This window comes from Crocodylus siamensis, chromosome 1 (assembly GCF_052110815.1).
Source record: "Crocodylus siamensis isolate JL-2025a chromosome 1, ASM5211081v1, whole genome shotgun sequence".
Lineage (NCBI taxonomy): Eukaryota > Metazoa > Chordata > Crocodylia > Crocodylidae > Crocodylus > Crocodylus siamensis.
Window position 1 is genome coordinate 205,808,482 of NC_143395.1, and position 18,910 is coordinate 205,827,391.

Consider the following 18,910-nt stretch of genomic DNA (forward strand, 5'->3'; position numbering starts at 1 on the left):
ACATGAGAAATCAGAGATGCTTTCTGATACTGTTGATGGAGCAATATTTTCTTTCTCTGATCGCCAGCCTTTCCAAGGAGTAAATAACTATGAGAGGCCCATTAAAGTACAGTGAGTGGACATAGAAGACCTGGATTCAGCCTCTGTATGGACAATCCAGTGGTTGATAAGAATGCTTGTGTGGGGGTGGAGTGGTGTGGATCTTCTGGTGGGCATTGAGATGTCTTTAGTAGAGGCTATGTGGTTGTAATAGGATGGTGCCCAAGGGGAGCCATGATGCTCCCCCAGTAGGTATCTTGATTCTGCCCAGCTCTAGCTTCAGCCTTTCAGGGTCTCACCCTGCTTCCTTGTCTGCCACACCTTGGTGTTAGAGGTAATGAGGAGAGACTGCCATCAGAGCCTGGTGAGCCTTGGGTGCTGTCCCTCTGTACTCAGTACTTCTCTTGGGCCCAATTTGGCCCATCTGAATTTTGGGTTCTTGCCCCCCACCCCCCCCGCCTTTGCTCACAGTCTCTTAGTCTTGGGGCTTCTGACCCCACTGGCCCCAAATTGTCTTACGGGTTAAGTTTCTGGCCTCCCTTCACCTTTACAGCCATGCCCATACCTCACAGATGCTACTCTGTCCACCATGTAGTGCTCCTGCAGAATCCTCAGCCCTCTTGGCTTTTGTCCTCTTTAGATTTCATAGATTTCATAGACATTAGGGCTGAAAGGGACCTAGGAAGATCATCGAGTCCAACCCCCCGCCCAAAGGGCAGGAAGTCAGCTGGGGTCATAGGATCCCAGCAAGATAAGCATCCAATTTGCTCTTGAAGGTGTTCAATGTAGGTGCTTGAACCACCTCCAATGGCAGGCTGTTCCAGACCTTGGGGGCTTGGACAGTAAACAAATTCTTCCTTATGTCCAGCCTGAAATGGTCTTGCAGGAGTTTGTGACCGTTCGACCTCGTCATCCCTTGGGGCGCTCTGGTGAACAAACGTTACCCCAGATCCTGGTGGTCACCCCGATAAACTTGTACGTGGCCATCAGGTCACCCCTGAGCCTACGCTTTTCCAGGCTAAAGAGCCCCATGGCTCTCAGCCTGTCATCGTAAGGTCTGCTTTCCTGACCTCTGATCATGTGCGTGGCTCTCCTCTGGACTCTCTCAAGCTTCTCCACATCCTTTTTGAATTGTTTTATTTTATTCTGGCTGCTGTCTTTCAACTCTGACCCAGTCGTTTGGGCCTCAGCCAAGGGAATTTAGGTACTGGTGTGATCTGTATGTAAATAAAGCCAATGGAGATTGTTTGTTGGTGCGGCAGGATCTGAATATTGGCAAGATATAACTCCACTGTTGGTGTGGATTTGGAGGTGGGCAATCCAAGCAAAAATAGGCATGAAGGAGCAGGGGAGAAAATATGGAAACCTATTGAAAGCATATCTATTGAGCTTCCACGGGTCAAATATTTTCAAATGGTTTTCAAATATTCTTTCTTCAAGGGAGTTTCTATGTATGGCATTTACACTGAGATTTAGAAATGCCTAAGGGATGTCTTGGCAACGTTCTCTGGGTAGATGTGATATCTTTTATTGGACTGAGTAGTTGAAAGAAAGTTTTTAGCAAGCTTTCAGGCACAAGTACTCTTCCTCAGGCATAGGGAGACTCTGCTGTTTTTCTGAGATCTCAAAGGAATGAAAGAGATGTCCTGCCAGCCAGATTCCCAATAACCTGAAGAATAAACTTCAATAGGCCAGCTCGCAGCTTGGAGTTTGGTGCCTCATCAGAATGCATACGGCCAGGTTTGCAAAGATTGCTGCTGATAAATCACTAGCTACTTTTCTTGTTATGTGCATAACCTTCACTTGTTTTTACATTAGTTACATGCACAGTTTTCAGCAATTCCCCCTCGGTTTGCTCAGAGAACTACCTCTATGTTTTCTCTTTGAGACTGTTATTAAACAGGTCATATAGCTACCAATATGGTGATGGTTTTACAGACAGAAAAATAAAACACAAGTACAGAAAATGTGTACTTTAATAATTAATTAAATAATAATAATGTTAGCAAATATAAACTTTTACTTAAAAATAAAACCTTTGACTTTTTTACAAAATTATTTTAGTGTAATATGGCTAATAACTTATAAACATGTATGATACATGATCCCAAATGGCTTTACTCACTGGGCCATCTACAAGTTGCCCTACAGTGATGTAGTGACATGCTACATCGCTGTACGGTAGACTACAGTGATGTAGTAATCATGTGAGTCTACGCGTGATTGCCAGCTACATCACTTTAGCAGTGCCCTCCCTGATTATAGGGCACTGCTATGGCGGTGTAGCAGGGAAATCTTCTCATGTGTCACCAGTGTGGCATAGTATGGGCAGTTACTGCACCGTGTAGTAGTACTTCCAAAAGGAAGTACTAAAACATGGTGCAGTAACAACCTCACTGTACAGCAATGTGTAGACATGCCCACTCAGACAAATTCATCCAGCACTAATGTGTAATATTCTCTAGGGTAGAATGCGGAAGATGTGTACAATCACTTAAGAGAGGAAAAAAACCCTTGTAGCCAGCTGAAGTTGTAGGAAATCTAGGTCAACAGAATATAAGTACCTTAGCTGCAATCTGACCAGAAAATGAGGTGCTAATACCCCTGTTGCTATTTTTTTTTTTACTACAGGTGGTCATGATTCTGTGTTTAGATCTTGTCATTTCTATTGAAGTTCTCCTGAAGGCTAACAGATGCTTAAGAGACTACATTACTGTGATCACTTCTCTCCATCACTGCTAGACAGGCAGTCACCTGCTAAGAAGTTGGACTTATTCTGCATGCTAAGCAACTACCTAAATACAGAATAAAGTATGCAACACTTTCCTTCCAGACAATGCAAGGGGAATTAAGAAAGTCAGAATGTAATGAACCAGATTAGAATATCAAAGTCAGTGCTCTTTTTTAACAAAACAATCATTGATACGCCCCAAATTCATGCAAGTGAAGTTTCAATAATAATAATATTAATACTACTACTACTAATTTTAAAAAGTGTTTTGCTAAATTTTGTTCAGAGATGAATTACTTTCCTTTGCTTACATCTAATATCAAATGTTCACCAAAGACAGCATACATTTTCTTAGAATGCAGGCAACCGACCTGCAGTTGCTCTTTCTACTTCAGAGCAAAGGAGAGTATAGTCACTGACATTATATCCAGCTGACTCTTCCAAAATACTTATGGCCCAAGATTAATAGGAAGAATCTGCTCCAGACTATCTTTTCATTGAGGAATATGATTCACTGACAGGTCTAACCCCATTTTTTTCCATGGGGTATCCTGCTGTCTTCTACATGACACCAATTCGGTCACTTAATTTCAGGGTTAGGGAGTATATAGCATTCGAGTGCTTCATTTATGGGGTAGTGAAGAGATTGCAACCAACCATGAAAAAGAAGAAGCTGTTGAAAAATATAATCCTTATATATTATCCTTATAGAATCCTTGCCATTTCCCAATGTGGGCTTTTATCCTTGAAATTACTGTTCCTTAGCTAGTAAGACTTATGATAGGTCCAGTCACCAGACTAAGAAGTGAAATCAGAGCAAGTAGGGAGATCAGAGCAAGAATGTTTCTGTTTAGCTTGTCTTCCCAAATATCTAGCAAAGTCTGATGTGGCCCTGACCAGTCCAGGGAGGAGTACATGTTCCATGATGTGGGTTAACAAGTCCAAAAGAGACCGGGAGCAGTCACTGTCTGTGCATAGCTGGGCACCAGGTACTCTTGGAGAAGCTGAGAGATTTATGTTCTTTGGACAGTACTGTCTTCTTTTCTAGTTCATCCTTAACCATGTCTGCATCACAGCTTTCTCTGTGCTTCACCTCTACTTCTTTCTGGAGGGAGTTTCCCTGTTCTTACTGGATCTGGATGATCCCTCCTGGGGAGTTAATGGCAGGACTGCATTTCTCCTCTCCAAAGTTGCATGGTCATCGGTTTCAAGTCTTCATCTCTGAGGAAAACAGGAGTTAGGGAAAACAGGAGGAGTGTTAGTTCATATGATAATGAAAAAACCTCAACCTATGGGAGGCTCTGAATTGGAATTTCTTCTGATCTAATGCCCCAGTTACTTTAATTCTAGGTGCACCAAAATAATTGCCTGCAAAGACTGAAAGACATTCAAATAGGCACAGGGCAAGCATCTGTTCACTGCCAGGGGAAAATTAAAGCAGAAAATAACATACGCTGTGCTTCAGTCAGCAGGGTTCCCCATCCTGGCACTGGATGAAGGACTAAGCCTACCTCAGTCCCTGCTACATACTGTAATCAAAGTTGCAAAAATACTTACTTGTTATTAGGTTGTCTGTTCACTTCTGTTCCCATCTGACTAGCTACAAGGAGACATGAAATAAATAAATGCAAGATTTACAGAAATCTGAGAAATAGGAGTTAAGTAGGAAAAAAGAGCCAATGTTAAAAACCCCATTGATCTCAGGAAGTAGAGGAAGGGCCTTGTTATACAGGACACTTAGGAGGTCTTACCTGTATTTAACATGTAAGTGTCTGCACATTCAAGCAGTAAACCACATGCTAAGTTTGATAGTATCACAGATAGCAAAGTTAGGACCTTTTGTGCAAGGACTATCTCCAAGTTGTACTAAGTAACATATGTTTAGCTATTGTCTGGCTGTTCCACAGAAATAATACAAGCAGTATGTGGCAGTTACCCAGCGCTGACATCTACAAGGGACCCCTCTGATACACCAAGCCTTCACTGTTGGTCCCAGCCCTAATACAGCAGCAGTCTTGAACCAGCTGTGGTGTGGTGGGGTTAGGACTGGCAATCAGCTGATTGTCAGTCCCAGCACCACACTGTAGTTTTGAACCGGGTCTGGTGTGGTGCTAGGACTGGGATCAACAATGAACTGATTGTTGGTCCTGGCCCCAGAACCTCATCAGAATCCTGAACAGGTCCCTGTGCAGTTCTGGGACTGAGAGCAATAATCACCTGATTGTCAGTCTCAGCCCTAGCAGTGCATCAGACCTGGTTCAGGACTCTGGTGTGGTGCCAGGCTGGGACTGACAATCAGCAAACTGTGCTGTAAGAGATTGTATTAGAGATCATAGTAAACATTACCATGTGGCTGCTCAGATAAGTGGCTATGCATAGGGGGTGCATGTGCACACCCTGACAGCATTGGTGCACCCCCTGAGCAGCCATGCTCACCGCTTAGTCAATGGATGGGACAGGCAGGTGGGAGTGGCTGCAGCAATCGGCCGGCACTTGCTCCCAGAAGTGGCTGCAGCCACTCCTGGAAGCAGCTGCAGCGATTACAGTGATCAGCCATCAAGGGATTGCCTGGGGGACACCCCACCCACCCCCTGGTCTGCAGGATTGTCCAGGGGAACCCCCCACCCCAGTCAGTGGGACTGGTCATGGAGTAGGGGGGGCACAGGCCACCCCGACTAAGGCGGCACCAGTTGCCCATGGCTCAGTTCACATTCTAACTTTTAGTATGGCACAGTAATACTTACTAGGTGAGTCTACATGTTCATTAATGCACTTTTTTTATCATGCATTAAATTTAGCACCTCTAATATAAGGTACTAACTAAATGTGCATTAGGCTGCCCTATGCACAGTAGTGAAAGCACATGCTTTTTTAGTGATGCCCAGTACTCAGTAGCCTAATTTTACCTGCATTAGCATATTAGCACAGTTTTTCTGTGATGCTCGAATGCTCAGGAAAACAGGCTACTGCACATTAAAGTGCACATGTAGACGTGCCAACTATGATCTAAATAAAATGCGTCTTAAGTGTTTTGTGTGACAATGCCCCTCAAAGAGAATTATGTCTGCTGGGGACTGAACTCTGTTTGGCTGTGTGAACAAATGTAGGCCCGGAGACTCTGGGGAACATATTTTACTCTTGATACAAGAAAGGACAGGACTCCCATATTAGAGTAGGATCCTTTTGATTTGAGGTAACTGCAGGACTTTGGGATTCAGTGCTGGAGCACTATGGAGAAATTCAAGCACAGACTGAAAATGAAGACTAAATTCAGTTCTCATTAAGAAGACAGGTCCTTCAGTATAGCATCTGGAGTAACTGATATGGGAAGTGGACAAATTAATTACTATTAATTGCTATGAATTTGTCACTATTACTATTAACTGGTTTTGCTAGTCTTGCTCCAGCTGGCAGTAGTGCTAGACAAAATAAGTTTACACAATTCCTATGACAGTGAGCCAAATCTGTCAGGGAGGGAAGCTGGCAGAGGGATGGGACTGAGGATGTGGAAATATTTTCAGACTGTGAGAAGTACATGCAGGATAAGAGAGAAGAACACGTCAGTTTGCTAAGGGAACTGGGGACAGCAGGGAATATATGGATATGCTGGTATATGGACATGCTGCTGGAAGGAGGATGCCCTTGAGTGGGTACGCAGTTGTCTAGCATAGTGAGTGTAACCAAATTGCTAACTTATGTGATGGCATATACACCTTGCCTCTTGGGTGGAAAGACATCCATCCACTCCTGTTGGAGATATCATCAGTAAGGGGGATGCTTGGAGAAACATAATTTCTTCTAATCAAGACTAAGCTATGCTAATTGACATAAGGAATCCTTTCCGATTCCTATCTGTTTTCTCACCTCTGACTATCTAGTTGTTCAAATGAAATCTCATAATCTCCTCTTCTATCCTGATCCCTATACTCCTAGTCTTTAAGTTACTGGCCAAAATTTAAAACCAAATCACTTTGCAGGTAACAAGAGTCTGATATGATATCTCAGGGGAAAGGGTGTCCTCAGGAGATTCCCATCTCTGTGCAAACCAAAGATGAAGTGGTGCTTTAGATATAAAATATTAAGAAGTTTTGTTTTGCATTTTAATTGATTCCTTGCTGTTCAGTATGCATGCTGATAGCCAGTGTATTAGCAACTAGCTATTTCCATTTGACTGTAAGATGAAGGATAATGTTCAGAGGGACTCAAAAGAAGAACTATGATGTGGAAAAAAGCAGGACTGAATGGGAAGCAAAAACTTACAATGGCTGGTAGAAGTGTTACATCTACTTCTCTTTCTCACCACCATCACAAGGACCACACCAGCTATGACCACTCCAGCTATCAACCCAACTGCAGGCAGAATAACGGGTTGCATGACTGGTGTTACTGGTTCTGGTGCTGAATAAAGAAAGGAGTACAGACTTTAAATCTTTAACACTGATAATAAACTCATTTAATGACAGTTATGACCCATCCCATCTAGCCCAAACCATAAAAGCACATAAATCAAAAGATAATGCAAAAACATTTCCAGAATTCCTTGCTGCTTTTACATTGCTTCATTTGAGCTTGAAATCTTAATGGCCACCTCAAAAATATTAAGGGAAAATAGTTTCCCAAAAGCGTGGAATGTATAACAGTTAGATGTGTTGCTCTTTTGATATAAAAGCATGTGAAACTTCTGTTAAAGTTTTGTGCTAGAGTGTAAATTTGAGGAACTGGACTAAATATTTCTTGGTAACTGTTGGAGGTGGAAGTCATAGAACACATGAAATGTTCTACTGTGCTATTCATAGTGTTTCAGGAGGATATGAAAGAGGCACAGAATGTAGGGGAGTTTTCCCTTAATTTCTTATTATCATGTCCTTAAAGTTTAGGTTTGGTTTGGGGTATCCTGAGGCAAGTTGAAGTGAATTTCACTTGAGTTTAACTCCTGGGTGCCAATATAGGGTTGGTGTTGGGTAGACCCTCAGTCAGGGAGAGAAGCTACCTTCACTGCTAAAGTCATCTTTGGGAGTCTTGATCTTTCTGAAGGGCATAAGAGGCTGTGTCCTGTCCTTGGAAGATTTATCTATGAATTGTATTTCCCTAGTGTGGTGTTTGAGGAACGGAGTGTCCACCCCCTCATGCTTTTTTAAATGGGACACAGGCAACTGCAGCAGCAATAGCAGAGAACATGCCTACTCAACCATGCTTTCTACACTGCTGCCATTCCCTCTGGAAGATGAGATATGCAAGGGACTGGCATATAGAGCTCCTCTACCCTGATGCATTCATGTCCTCATGTACAAATTAAAAAATGTGCTAAGGGGTACCAAAGGATTTTTCCTCACATTGTGAATTAAAAAGGGCTTTTATTTTAAATGGGGAGGGGATTAAAAATAAGTTATCTCATATACAACTCTAACATTTTCTGATGTGCCCACAGCAGGGTTTGAGTATTAGTTGTTTGGTCCCACAGCTCAGATGTTTCCAACTTGAGCTACAGATGTAACTGTAAGCCTTTCTTTGGCTCAGCCAGTACAGGAGGCCTTGACTACACTTTCATAGTGGATTACAGAACAGCAGCAGTAGACTGGAATTAGGGGTTTCCATTCAGCAAGAATCATGTAGCTCAGTTGTTAGAGATGGGCTAATGAAAGCACTTCTGTGTGAAAGGCAGTGGGTCAGAGTGGATAAATTTGGGGCTTACCATGTTAGAATATTAGGTTCAACTTTTTGCCATTTTTTATTATTTATAAAATAAAGGTTTTACACTGATGGTGACTGCCCTAACCTTCACTAGTGACTGTTGTGTCCAAATGCACCTCAATATTAATGGCACCTAAGGGCTGAAAAGTCAGCATGGCCAAAGCAAGACGCACCAATGCATAGTGACTTTGAGACAAGGCTTTCCATTTTCCATGTTGGGTAAACCAGGCAGCTGATGTTAATGTGGGTATCCATGGGAACCTGGAAGGTCCGAGTGATGGTAACCTTATACAGCTTTGTTTTATCATCCTGAAAAACTGCCACTTGGTCCACATGTTCCTCAGTCAAGTTTCCCTTTGAAACTTGCCAGCTCATCTGTGTGGGCTCTGGATAGCCCCAGCTGGAGGAGCAGGAGAGATTCAAAGCTGTGCCAGGTTTTACTGTTCCCTTGTGTAGCTTCACTATTTCTGGCTGACTGTAGTTAGCTAAAAACAGATCAGAAAAAAGCACCATGAGTCACACACATTATCTCTACTTGCCACCAAAGGTTCTCAGGGACAGAAGTGAGTCTGCCCAGGGAATGGGCCTGAAGCCTGTCATGGGGTATTTACTTCTTTTGCCTTCTTTTGGCAGTGTCCCCCAGCCATACTCTCCTTTGCCTCAGTACTGTAATCCCCCCAAGAGAAGGCCTTTTGAAGCCAAGCCATGGACTGTTTTCTTCTAGTTGGCTCTCGGTCAAGGTTTGGAGTTGTTATAAGGAGCAAATTCAGCTCATCACGTTTTTATTCCAATGGAAAAAAGCAAAAGGTATTTACTGACCAGAAGCCATGATGGGGAGTAATGAAGAAGCATCAGAACTGCCCTATTTTGCTGGTTCATCTTGGGTTTAGCAGTGTAAATCAAGGTGAGCATGAATATAAGAGCAAGTCATCAAGACATTTAGAAAGCTGTTCTTCAGCTATGTGTATACTAGAAGCCTGTGGGAGGGGGGCAGTGGGAGGGTGATGAGCACTATTAGGTAGGGCTGCGTGAAGCTTCGAGTGGTGATTCAATTCGGAGGAGATTCGACCCGATTTGGTGGCTGAATCTCTGAATCCAAATAGAATCAGGGGACCAATTTAAAGGTCTGAATTGATTTAAAGCTCTCCGAATCTTCAGAAGAGATTCCTGCCAGGCCCCTTCCCGCTCCCCCAGTCCCCCTATAGCTGCCTACCCCAGCTCAGTACTTTAAAGAAAAGCCCCAGTGCTCACTGGGTGCTGCTGGGTGGCGGGGCAATCCCTGCTGTCCCCCCATTGCATGGGGGGTTCTGCCATGAGCCCCCAATTCCCCTCTGCTCTGCTAGCCCCCCCATGGGTGCCCTGCCTGGGCCAGCTCCAGCCCTTTAAGAAAAAGAAACAAAAACAAGAAAAGCCCCAGGACTCACTGCTCCTGCAGCGAACTTGGGGCTTCAGGGGCTCATGCAGAGCCCCCCATGTAATGCAGGGTAGTGGGGGCCAGCAGGGATTGCCCCCTGCCAGAGAGAGTGGTGAGTCCTGGGGTTTTTCAGGGTTTTTTTTTTCTTAAAGGGCCGGAGCTGGCCCATGTAGGGGGGCTGGGGGGGCTCATGCAGAGACCCCCATGCAGCATGGGCCAGTAGGGGCAGCAGGGATTGCCCCCTGCCAAACAGCACCCAGTGAGCTGGGGCTTTTTTTTTTTTTTCTACACAAGTGCTGGGAGCTGGGGCAGCTATTGTTGGGCTGGGAGAGGGGTGGGAGACGGGCTTGGCCTGACTGATTCGGCCAAATTGAATTTGGACAGTGATTTGAATCATCCGATCAAATCACTGTCCCCCGAATCGGCCAAACCCGAAGCGAATAGTAGCTGCTTCACACAGAATTACTATTAGGCTCAAAGGATGAGTCATGATCTGGCAAGAGTATTACAATCACTGCACACTGCCCAGCTTGTAATGGGATGAATGGACAGAAGGACCAGGAAGCAACACTGCATTACAAACACTTTTTCTCATGTTAGAACAGAATGTATTTCTATTCCTGTCTCTGATTGTTACATTCCAGGGTCCCAGCCTTTTTATCATAGCATCAGGTTACTATCAGGAGCTTGTGTTAATTTGCTTGACCAGTGTAATTCTAAATACTTTTCAAAAGTTGTTCCTTTCAAAGATGCAAACTTCTACTCCGTAGGTGCAGCCTTCATTCTTTGTTCTTGGATGTATAACTCTGTACAGAACTGTATTAAAAAACTCTTTTTCCTTAACGGGCCCAGGTTGCCAAGTGATCCAGAACACTCTGTGCGACTGCCCTAACCTTATCTTTTACCACTTGGACAGTTTAAGTTGCATCCACTTTAAGTGTGAAACTCTTTCACAGGAAAAAAATTCCTGGTAAGAGGTAATATTTTACTAAACATTAGGAAACTAACAAAAAACTTAATGCAAAACATCTAGTTTTAAAAGCATATACATAGCAATCCTAATTAATTCTAATTAGATGGATTAATTAAATACTAGTTAATTCTAATTAAATTAGTTCTAATTTAAGATTACTCAGTTTTTAAAGCATAATTTTTATAAACCTTTGTTTGTATATTTCTCCTTTCCTGACTAGGAAAGCTGCGCTTAAGAAATGCAGCAGGTATGTGGTTTAAATCTGAGCTCCTGAAATGAACCAGAAGTTTGAGAGAATTTGTTGCGCTTACGTCTGAGCCATCTACTAATACCTGCTCAGACACTGGCCAGATTCATCTCAGATAAAGCTTCACTGATGTCAGCTCCTCCTGAATGTATCTTTAGGTGCCTCAGTATTGATATAGGTGCTGGTTTAATGTACTGACGTTCAAACAGTAGACCTTAGTTACTTACACATTCCACATTGTCCATCACTGAGACTGCTGGGATTAGCAGTCAGGATTCTGGAGGTGAGTAGACTGTCCAACTACACAATTGCTAGAGCAGTGGTTTGTGAACCATGTGCTCTCTCTCTCCTCATTTCCAGCTGCTGTTACAATTCTACTTTTTTTAACACTGAGGAAGGCCTTGAAGCCTGTAAATGCAGCCACCAGTTTTGCTGTCTTTATTAGTACCGGTTGCTGTAGAAACAGAATGACACCAAAGCATGGACTGGAGCTACCAGCTAAACAACTAACAATCACTAATGAGTTTCTCAATACTTTTTCACTGGAACCAATTGCCATTTTTGTCCCGGGGATGTTGTGTACATTCAAATGGAAGAGGGAATTCCCACAAGATATTGTAAAAGAAGATATGATCCAAATCTCACTGTTTATTGTCTTGGGGTTTCCTTCAGTAGAACACTTTAGTTCACAGACACTGTGATAGGGGAAAATCTATGGCAAAGGAGACTTTAAATTCTCTTTCATTCAAAATGTAATCCCCCAAACTTAGCAACTGGTATATAGATAGAATAAAAACCTTCTAGCCAGGGAAGCTGGCATTTCAATGAAGTACTGACTTCTATAATTGACTATAACCAAAAAGGAGAGTACAAAGATAACAAAAATATTCAAGCCCTGGCCTCTTTCAGTTTACTTTGTTACTGGTTTTCTCTTCCCATTGACAATGTTTGTGATTCTTTCTCTTTTATCAAACCCAAATATAGCAGGACTGAGCCCCAGGGATGGCCGTGATGCCCCCTGGTGGCCTCGTGACTCCTGTCCTGCTCCAGCTCTCCGGGTCAGGGCAGACCTCTTTCCTTTCCTCTCTCTTGCTTGCCATACTTTGCTGGTTGTCATGGGATGGGGTCCCCAGGGATGGCCATGACACCCCTAGGGCTCTTTGTCTGTGTCAGTCTTGCCCAACGGGCACCCTTTTCCTCGCCTGCCACATCTTGCTGGTAATTATAAGAAATAGGGAGGCTGCCCTCAAGTTTGTGTTTGGACACAGTCCTGATAGACCCCACTGAACCCTGTGGGTTCTTGGACCCCTTTTGGGTCCTGCTCAAAATGGATGCCTCACGGGACACCCTCAACCTTATGGGCTAGATGTGTGGCTCCAAAACTGCCCCTTTACCATGCCCCAAGCCTCACAGATGGTATTTAAATGTTGTCCCTGTGAGGCCTTAGTCTAGTTCAGCTCTCCTCAGCCCTCTCTCTGTGCCCACACTGGTGCTGGGGTCCGCACATCCCTTTGTCATTGCGCCCCCTGGTGCTGCACCCGCTGGTGCTGGGGTCCCCACACTGTAGTGTGCCCCAATGAGGCCTCCTGCTCCCCCAATAGCCTCAGCCTGGTTCATCGGTTTATAAACAGCAGCCAAAACATGAGCCCCTGGGTCAGAACATAATACAAGCAGTTCGGGGCATGCTCTGTCCCTTTAAAAGAGTCAAACTTCCCCCCAGCACTAAGTGCCTTGTAGGCCAGGGTACCTGGTGAGCTCCTGGAGCCCCATTAGGCCTATATGCAGCATGTCAGGTGGCCACCAGCGTCTCTGGGCAATTCTTCCCTGGAGGCTCCTTCCCCTGGCTGCTGCCAGAGAAGGAACTCCTGCTGGTCTCAGCCCTGAGTTCATATGTGCCCAGGGCCCTGCCTTCTTCCGGTCAGCTGACCAGGTGCAGGTGCAGGCTAATTCCCTTGTTAGCCTGCTGCCATAGTAACCTGCACCTGTGGGGGTTCTGTTTGGCTCTTAGGGCTCTCTCCCTAGGCAGTTTCTGCTCTTAAAGGAACAGGCACCTTAGTGCCCTGTGGCACTGGTATTATTTATGAGGAAAAAGGGAGGTTGCCCTCAGGGCCCCAGAACAAGCCTTGATCTTCTACTAGTCTGTGGGTTCGCCCTAAACCCTGCTAATCCCCGGCCTGCTGACAGGCACTAGGTGGGGTCCTCCCAGCCCATCCGTACTCTAGCATGTTTAATTGCCTTAAAGGCTAATTTTGTGGTCTCCGACCTCCCCTACAACCACATCCATACCTTATGGAGGCTATGGGTCATAACTTAGGTAGGGCAGTCTGTCTTCAAAACAGCACAATCCAGTGCACTAATATTAGTCTACTGGTTATAATGCAAACTGTCCACACACAGGGTCCAAACATAAACCTCAGCTTGCTGGCTGTACAGCAAAACTTCCCCCTACTCAGAATTGTATTCTTCTGCAGGCCCTCAGTGCCTTCTCAAGGCAGCTTAGCTGTCAGCCACACACTCTGCTTCAGGCTTGCTGTTTAGGAGCTTCTCTCCCTGCCATGTGCAGGGCCAGACTGACTGCCCAAATATTAATATTACTCTGTCAACTTGGAGAAATCAGTGTAATTCTCAGTAATGCCTCCATTTTTCTTTGGAGTAAGCCTCCATTCCTCCATGCATAAACTTCCCTTTATTTTTAGATTTATTTTCCAGTTATTCATATCCACAACATAATATCACAGTGCCTAAAAAGAACTTAAATTGTTTCAATGACTCCTGCCAGTAGTTCACTACAAACCTATGGCTACTTAGACATTGGCACCCTAATACAAATCAAACGCAAAAACCCAAATTAAAGAGGCATGTGTTACAGAGTGTCCTAAAAAGAAGTGTGGAGTATCACAGGGGAGAGAGTCAGGAACTGTGTGAATCTGAACAAATCATTATCCTCTCTATGTCTCAGTTCCTCTTGCAAGGCATGATAACATTGCCCAACTTCACCTGGGTGTTATAAACTTTCATTGGTTAGTATCAGAAAGTCCTATGTAAGTGTAAATATTATTATTTCAAAATGGAGAGCCCTCCACTAAAAATATCCAGCTATCTGGACTCAGAAATTCTACTGGGATGGCAGACTGTCAGTTTTAGAAATTAAGGTATATATCTAGTGATTCAAGAGTACAGCATGCTCTCCTGGGCAGAGAAAAGATGAAATGGAAACAAAGATACCAGTAGATGGCAGACACTAGTGAATACATACCAATAACAAACAATTGGCACTTGGAATCATATATCTTCTCCAGTCCGCTGCTTTTCTTGTGTTGTATAATACACACATACTGCCCTTCATCCATAATCCCAACATTTAGAAGAGACAGAGTCCATGTGTTCATATCCATCTTTGTGCGATTTATGTACTTAGGATCAAGGTTGTCAGATAGCTCCTCGCCACGATATACCTCATTCACAACCTCTGACTCCTTTTGCCAAAAAACTATCAGTTCTTTCACATCAATGTTGTCAGGATTGTGAAAATTACATTGTAGGTATGCAGTATGATTGACAAATGCTTCCTCCTGAAGCATGTTGACAGCAGTACCTTAGAGCGAAAAAGAAGAGTCAAGCTTCCAGAAATGAGAGTAAGCCCCTCTAGGGTCTAGGATCTGCTCCCACCATGGTGAATGCCACGAAAGTAGGCTATAAAGCCTCCAGCACTCAGGTATCTTCATACCAGCACATGGGCTTTGCCAAGGAAACCATTCTGGGAAAACCAACACCTACCTCACTCTAGTTACATGTTGGTGAAGTGAGAACAGCATGAGTCTCACTTCCTGTCTCTGCCTCCCAACTTCATGAAACCAAGTAATGAGACTTGTAAAAAGACATTTATTCTCATCTGAAGAGGAGCAAATATGAAGTTCTGTTCATATCTGTGATGTGATTCTCTAACCGTGCAAATGTTTACGTAGCTACAGCTGGTTTTAAGTAGACAGTTAGCTGGGATCTATCATTTCAGCTTCCTTTTCATCCAGATACTCTAGCAATAGTGTTTATGAATTAAGTACAAAACTGGATTTGAGCCAAGTGTGTCTGATTTAGTGATGTTCCTCTAAGTCTTTAGATTGTACAAAACAATAGTTCTTAGAGATATGAACTGCTCCTGTCTCAGTGGGGCATCCACCTGGAGTCTAACAACAGGTTAAACATTAGGGCTGTGCGAAACTTTGGTCCTTGATTTGATTTGGCGGCGATTCGGCCCAATTTAGTGGCCAAATCTCTAAATCCGAACTGAATCAGAGGACCCTGAATTGAATCAGAACCCTCCAAATTGATTCAGAGAGATTTGGAAAGATTCAGTGATTTGGACGTAGACACAGCTTTAAATGTTTTTTCTACATACCTCTAGGTAGCAGGCAGCTCATAACAGTGCAATGGTGGGGTGGATGGTGTGTCCCACGGGAGCGCAGGGGGCTTCCCAGCATGCTCGGCAGCAGACCCAGAAGTGGACTGGAACCACTTCCTGTCCACTTCTGGGTCTGCTGGGAGCACGCGGGGGGGGCCCCTGTGCCCCCTTGGCTCAGTGACTGGTGTCTCCTGGAACTGGGGGGGCACCCGGGGTCCCTTTGTGGCCAATCGCTGAGCCAGGGATGCAGGGGGGCACCCAGCACTTTCTCCAGCAGACCCAGAAGTGGACCGGAAATACTTCCAGTCTACTTCTGGGTTCACCGCCAAGCACACTGAGGCCCCCCCTGCACTCCCGTGGGACGCTCCATCTGCCCCAGCATCACAGCATTCATGAGCCATGCTGGTACATTGAGGTATGCATAAGAAACATTTAAAGCTGTGTCTGTATCTGAATCACTGATTCTCTGAATCAGCATTGAATTTTCAGATTCGGCTGAATTGAATCAGGGACAGTAATCTGAAACAACGAACCGAATCACTGTCCCTGATTCAGGCCAAATCTGAATCGAATAGTTCCCACTTTGCACACCCCTATTAAACATCCACCCAATTTCACTGCCAATCATTTGATCAGAAATAGCTAGCTGGTGGACAAAAATTGTTTGCACACCTATAAACTGATTTTTGTTGAGTTACTCCCAGATTTACACTGCTAGTTACAGTATGCCTGATGTTTCTCTTACTTCAACAAGTTTATCTACCACTGTTGGATATAGTGACAGATACTGAGGGGAGATAGCTGCTGTTAAGTGTTACTGGGATGTGTAATGGAACGGAAAGTGTTACTCTGAATGTATAGGCAGAAAAGGCTCGTTGGGTAAATCTGATATCTTTTATTAGACCAACTCAAATAGTTGGAAAAAATATAAATACCCAAAAGCTTGCAAAGAAGAATTTTTCCAACTATATGAGTTGGTCTAATAAAAGATATCAGATTTACCCAAAGAACCTTGTCTGCCTATGTCCTTAAACCAACACGGCTACAACCTATACCCCTGTAACTATGAATGTATAGGTACCTCTGCCCTGCCTGAAAGGAGGAGGGAAACAAGAGATGTATCTTTTCCCAGGAACCGAAAGGCTGAACTGCCTCATGGATAACAAACCGAACTCTCACCTTCCTAAATCCAGCCTCAGTTGCCACAGTTCAGAGACCAAGACTTCTAGCTTCACCCTGACATTTGCTATGATATAATTATTCACCAATTCAAACTTCTGAGACGTTAAAAATGAAAATGTAAAAGCAGCACAAAATGATTTTGACATAAAAATATATGATCCAAGTGATACTGAGGCTCTGCCACATAATTTAGATATAATGTTTCACATAGAATAGGTGGATTTGTTTTTAAAACTGAAATCATAACAAGTATGTTTGGAACTGGTGGGAGCCCAGCAAATGTAGCTAGTCAGCACAGTCTTAACAGAAGACTGGAAGAGGGCCAATGTGGTTCCCATCTTCAAAAAGGGGAGGAAGGAGGACCCGGGAAACTATAGGCCAGTTACTCTTACCTCGATCCTGGGCAAGCTTTCTGAGAAAATTATTCTGGCGCATATCCACGAGGGGCCAGCAGGGGAGATCATGCTTAGGGACAACCAACATGGGTTCATTAGCGGCAGGTCCTGTCAGACCAACCTGGTGGCCTTCTATGACCAGATCACCAAATCCTTAGATGCAGGGGTAGCAGTGGACATAGTCTTCCTGGAGTTTCGGAAGGCCTTCGACACTGTCTCTCACTGTCTTTCTCTTTAAGAAACTGGGGGGCTATGGTGTCAACACCTACACAGTCAGATGGGTCACCAACTGGCTGGAGTGCCGCACCCAGAGTGTGGTGGTGGATGGGTCATTTTTGACCTGGAGGGATGTGGGCAGTGGGGTCCCCCAAGGGCTCGGTCCTTGGGCCCGCACTGTTCAACATCTTCATCAGTGACTTGGACGAGGGGGTTAAAAACACCCTGTTCAAATTTGCTGATGACACTAAGATGTGGGGGGATGTGGGCATGCTATAAGGGAGGAATAGGCTGCATTCGGACCTAGACAGGTTACAGAGGTGGGCGGATGAGAATAGGATGGGATTCAACACCCACAAGTGCAAAGTGCTGCACCTGGGGAAGAATAACTGGCACCATACCTACAGGTTGGGGAACCCCCTTCTTGTCAGTACAGAGGCAGAAAAGGATCTTGGAGTCATCACTGATGCCAAGATGAACATGGGTCGGCAGTATGGGGATGCAGTCAGGCAGGCCGACCGCACCTTGTCATGCATCCACAGATGCATCTCGAGCAGGTCCAAAGAGGTGATCCTCCCCCTCTATGCGGCACTGGTCAGGCCGCAGCTGGAGTACTGTGTCCAGTTCTGGGCGCCGCACTTCAAGAGGGATGTGGACAACATGGAGAGGGTCCAGAGGAGGGCCACTCGCATGCTCAGGGGCCAGCAGGGCAGGCCCTATGAGGAGAGACTACGGGACCTGAACCTGTTCAGCCTCCACTAGAGAAGGCTGAGGGGAAATCTAGTGGCCTGTTACAAATTATTCAGAGGGGACCAGCAAGCACTGGGGAAGTCCCTGTTCCCTCAAGCACTACCAGGAGTGACTAGGAATAACAGTCACAAGCTGGCAGAGGGTAGATTTAGGATAGATATCAGGAAGCGCTACTTCATGTTCAGGGCAGCTAGGATCTGGAACCAACTTCCAAGAGAAGTGGTTCAGGCTCCTACCCTGGGGGTCTTTAAGTGGAGACTATATGTACACCTTGCTGGGGTCATTTGACCCCAGTACTCTTTCCTGCCATGGCAGGGGGTTGGACTAGATGATCTACTCAGGTCCCTTCCGACCCTAGAAACTATGAAACTATGAAATTAAAATGGTGTCTCCTACCTGGGAGAAATGTCATCAAATGAAGAAAGAATTCACACAGTTCCATGACACTAGTGCAGAGGAAAATAAAACAAGAAATCAAACTGTTAGAATTTGAAAATTCTTCAACAGCCTGCAAAATTAATACTTTCTGCCTCTAAGATTACTTAGCATCTCCTGTAAGGTCCTAACCATTCTTACCTCTCCCTGAGTTAAAAGTATGCTAAAGAATCTACACTACACCCCTAAAACAATTTTGACACCTTGAAATTTGAGGAGTAACAGATAAACTCCATGGTAATTGTATGTGTCCTACTTATTGTTTCTAATATTTTCATGTGCTTCACAACACTTTTAATCAAGGCTACACACCAGCTGATTGGGAAAACAGTTATCATGTGCACATTTTACAAATGAGGTAACTGGAACATTGGCTAAGATCACTGCAGGCAGAGTCTGGGAAATGAACCCGAGTCTCATCCATTTTGCCCCACTGAT

The 18,910-nt window shown here is 44.5% G+C and overlaps 1 protein-coding gene and 1 long non-coding RNA gene across 2 annotated transcripts; both read right to left on the bottom strand.

Annotated features, from left to right (window-relative positions):
- Positions 1 to 2,019: 2,019 nt before the first annotated feature.
- On the bottom strand, positions 2,020 to 7,161 carry LOC149873947 (uncharacterized). The gene is made up of 3 exons (XR_016439893.1): positions 7,031 to 7,161; positions 4,328 to 4,370; positions 2,020 to 3,991 (listed from the first exon to the last, which is right to left on the bottom strand). It is a non-coding gene; the product is annotated as an uncharacterized LOC149873947 (long non-coding RNA).
- Positions 7,162 to 8,584: 1,423 nt separating this feature from the next.
- CD86 (CD86 molecule) lies at positions 8,585 to 18,479 on the bottom strand. The gene is made up of 3 exons (XM_090031573.1): positions 18,434 to 18,479; positions 14,352 to 14,690; positions 8,585 to 8,946 (listed from the first exon to the last, which is right to left on the bottom strand). Exons 1-3 carry the CDS (start codon positions 18,477 to 18,479, stop codon positions 8,585 to 8,587), a joined length of 747 nt encoding a protein of 248 aa, XP_089887699.1.
- Between the last annotated feature and the right edge of the window lie 431 nt (positions 18,480 to 18,910).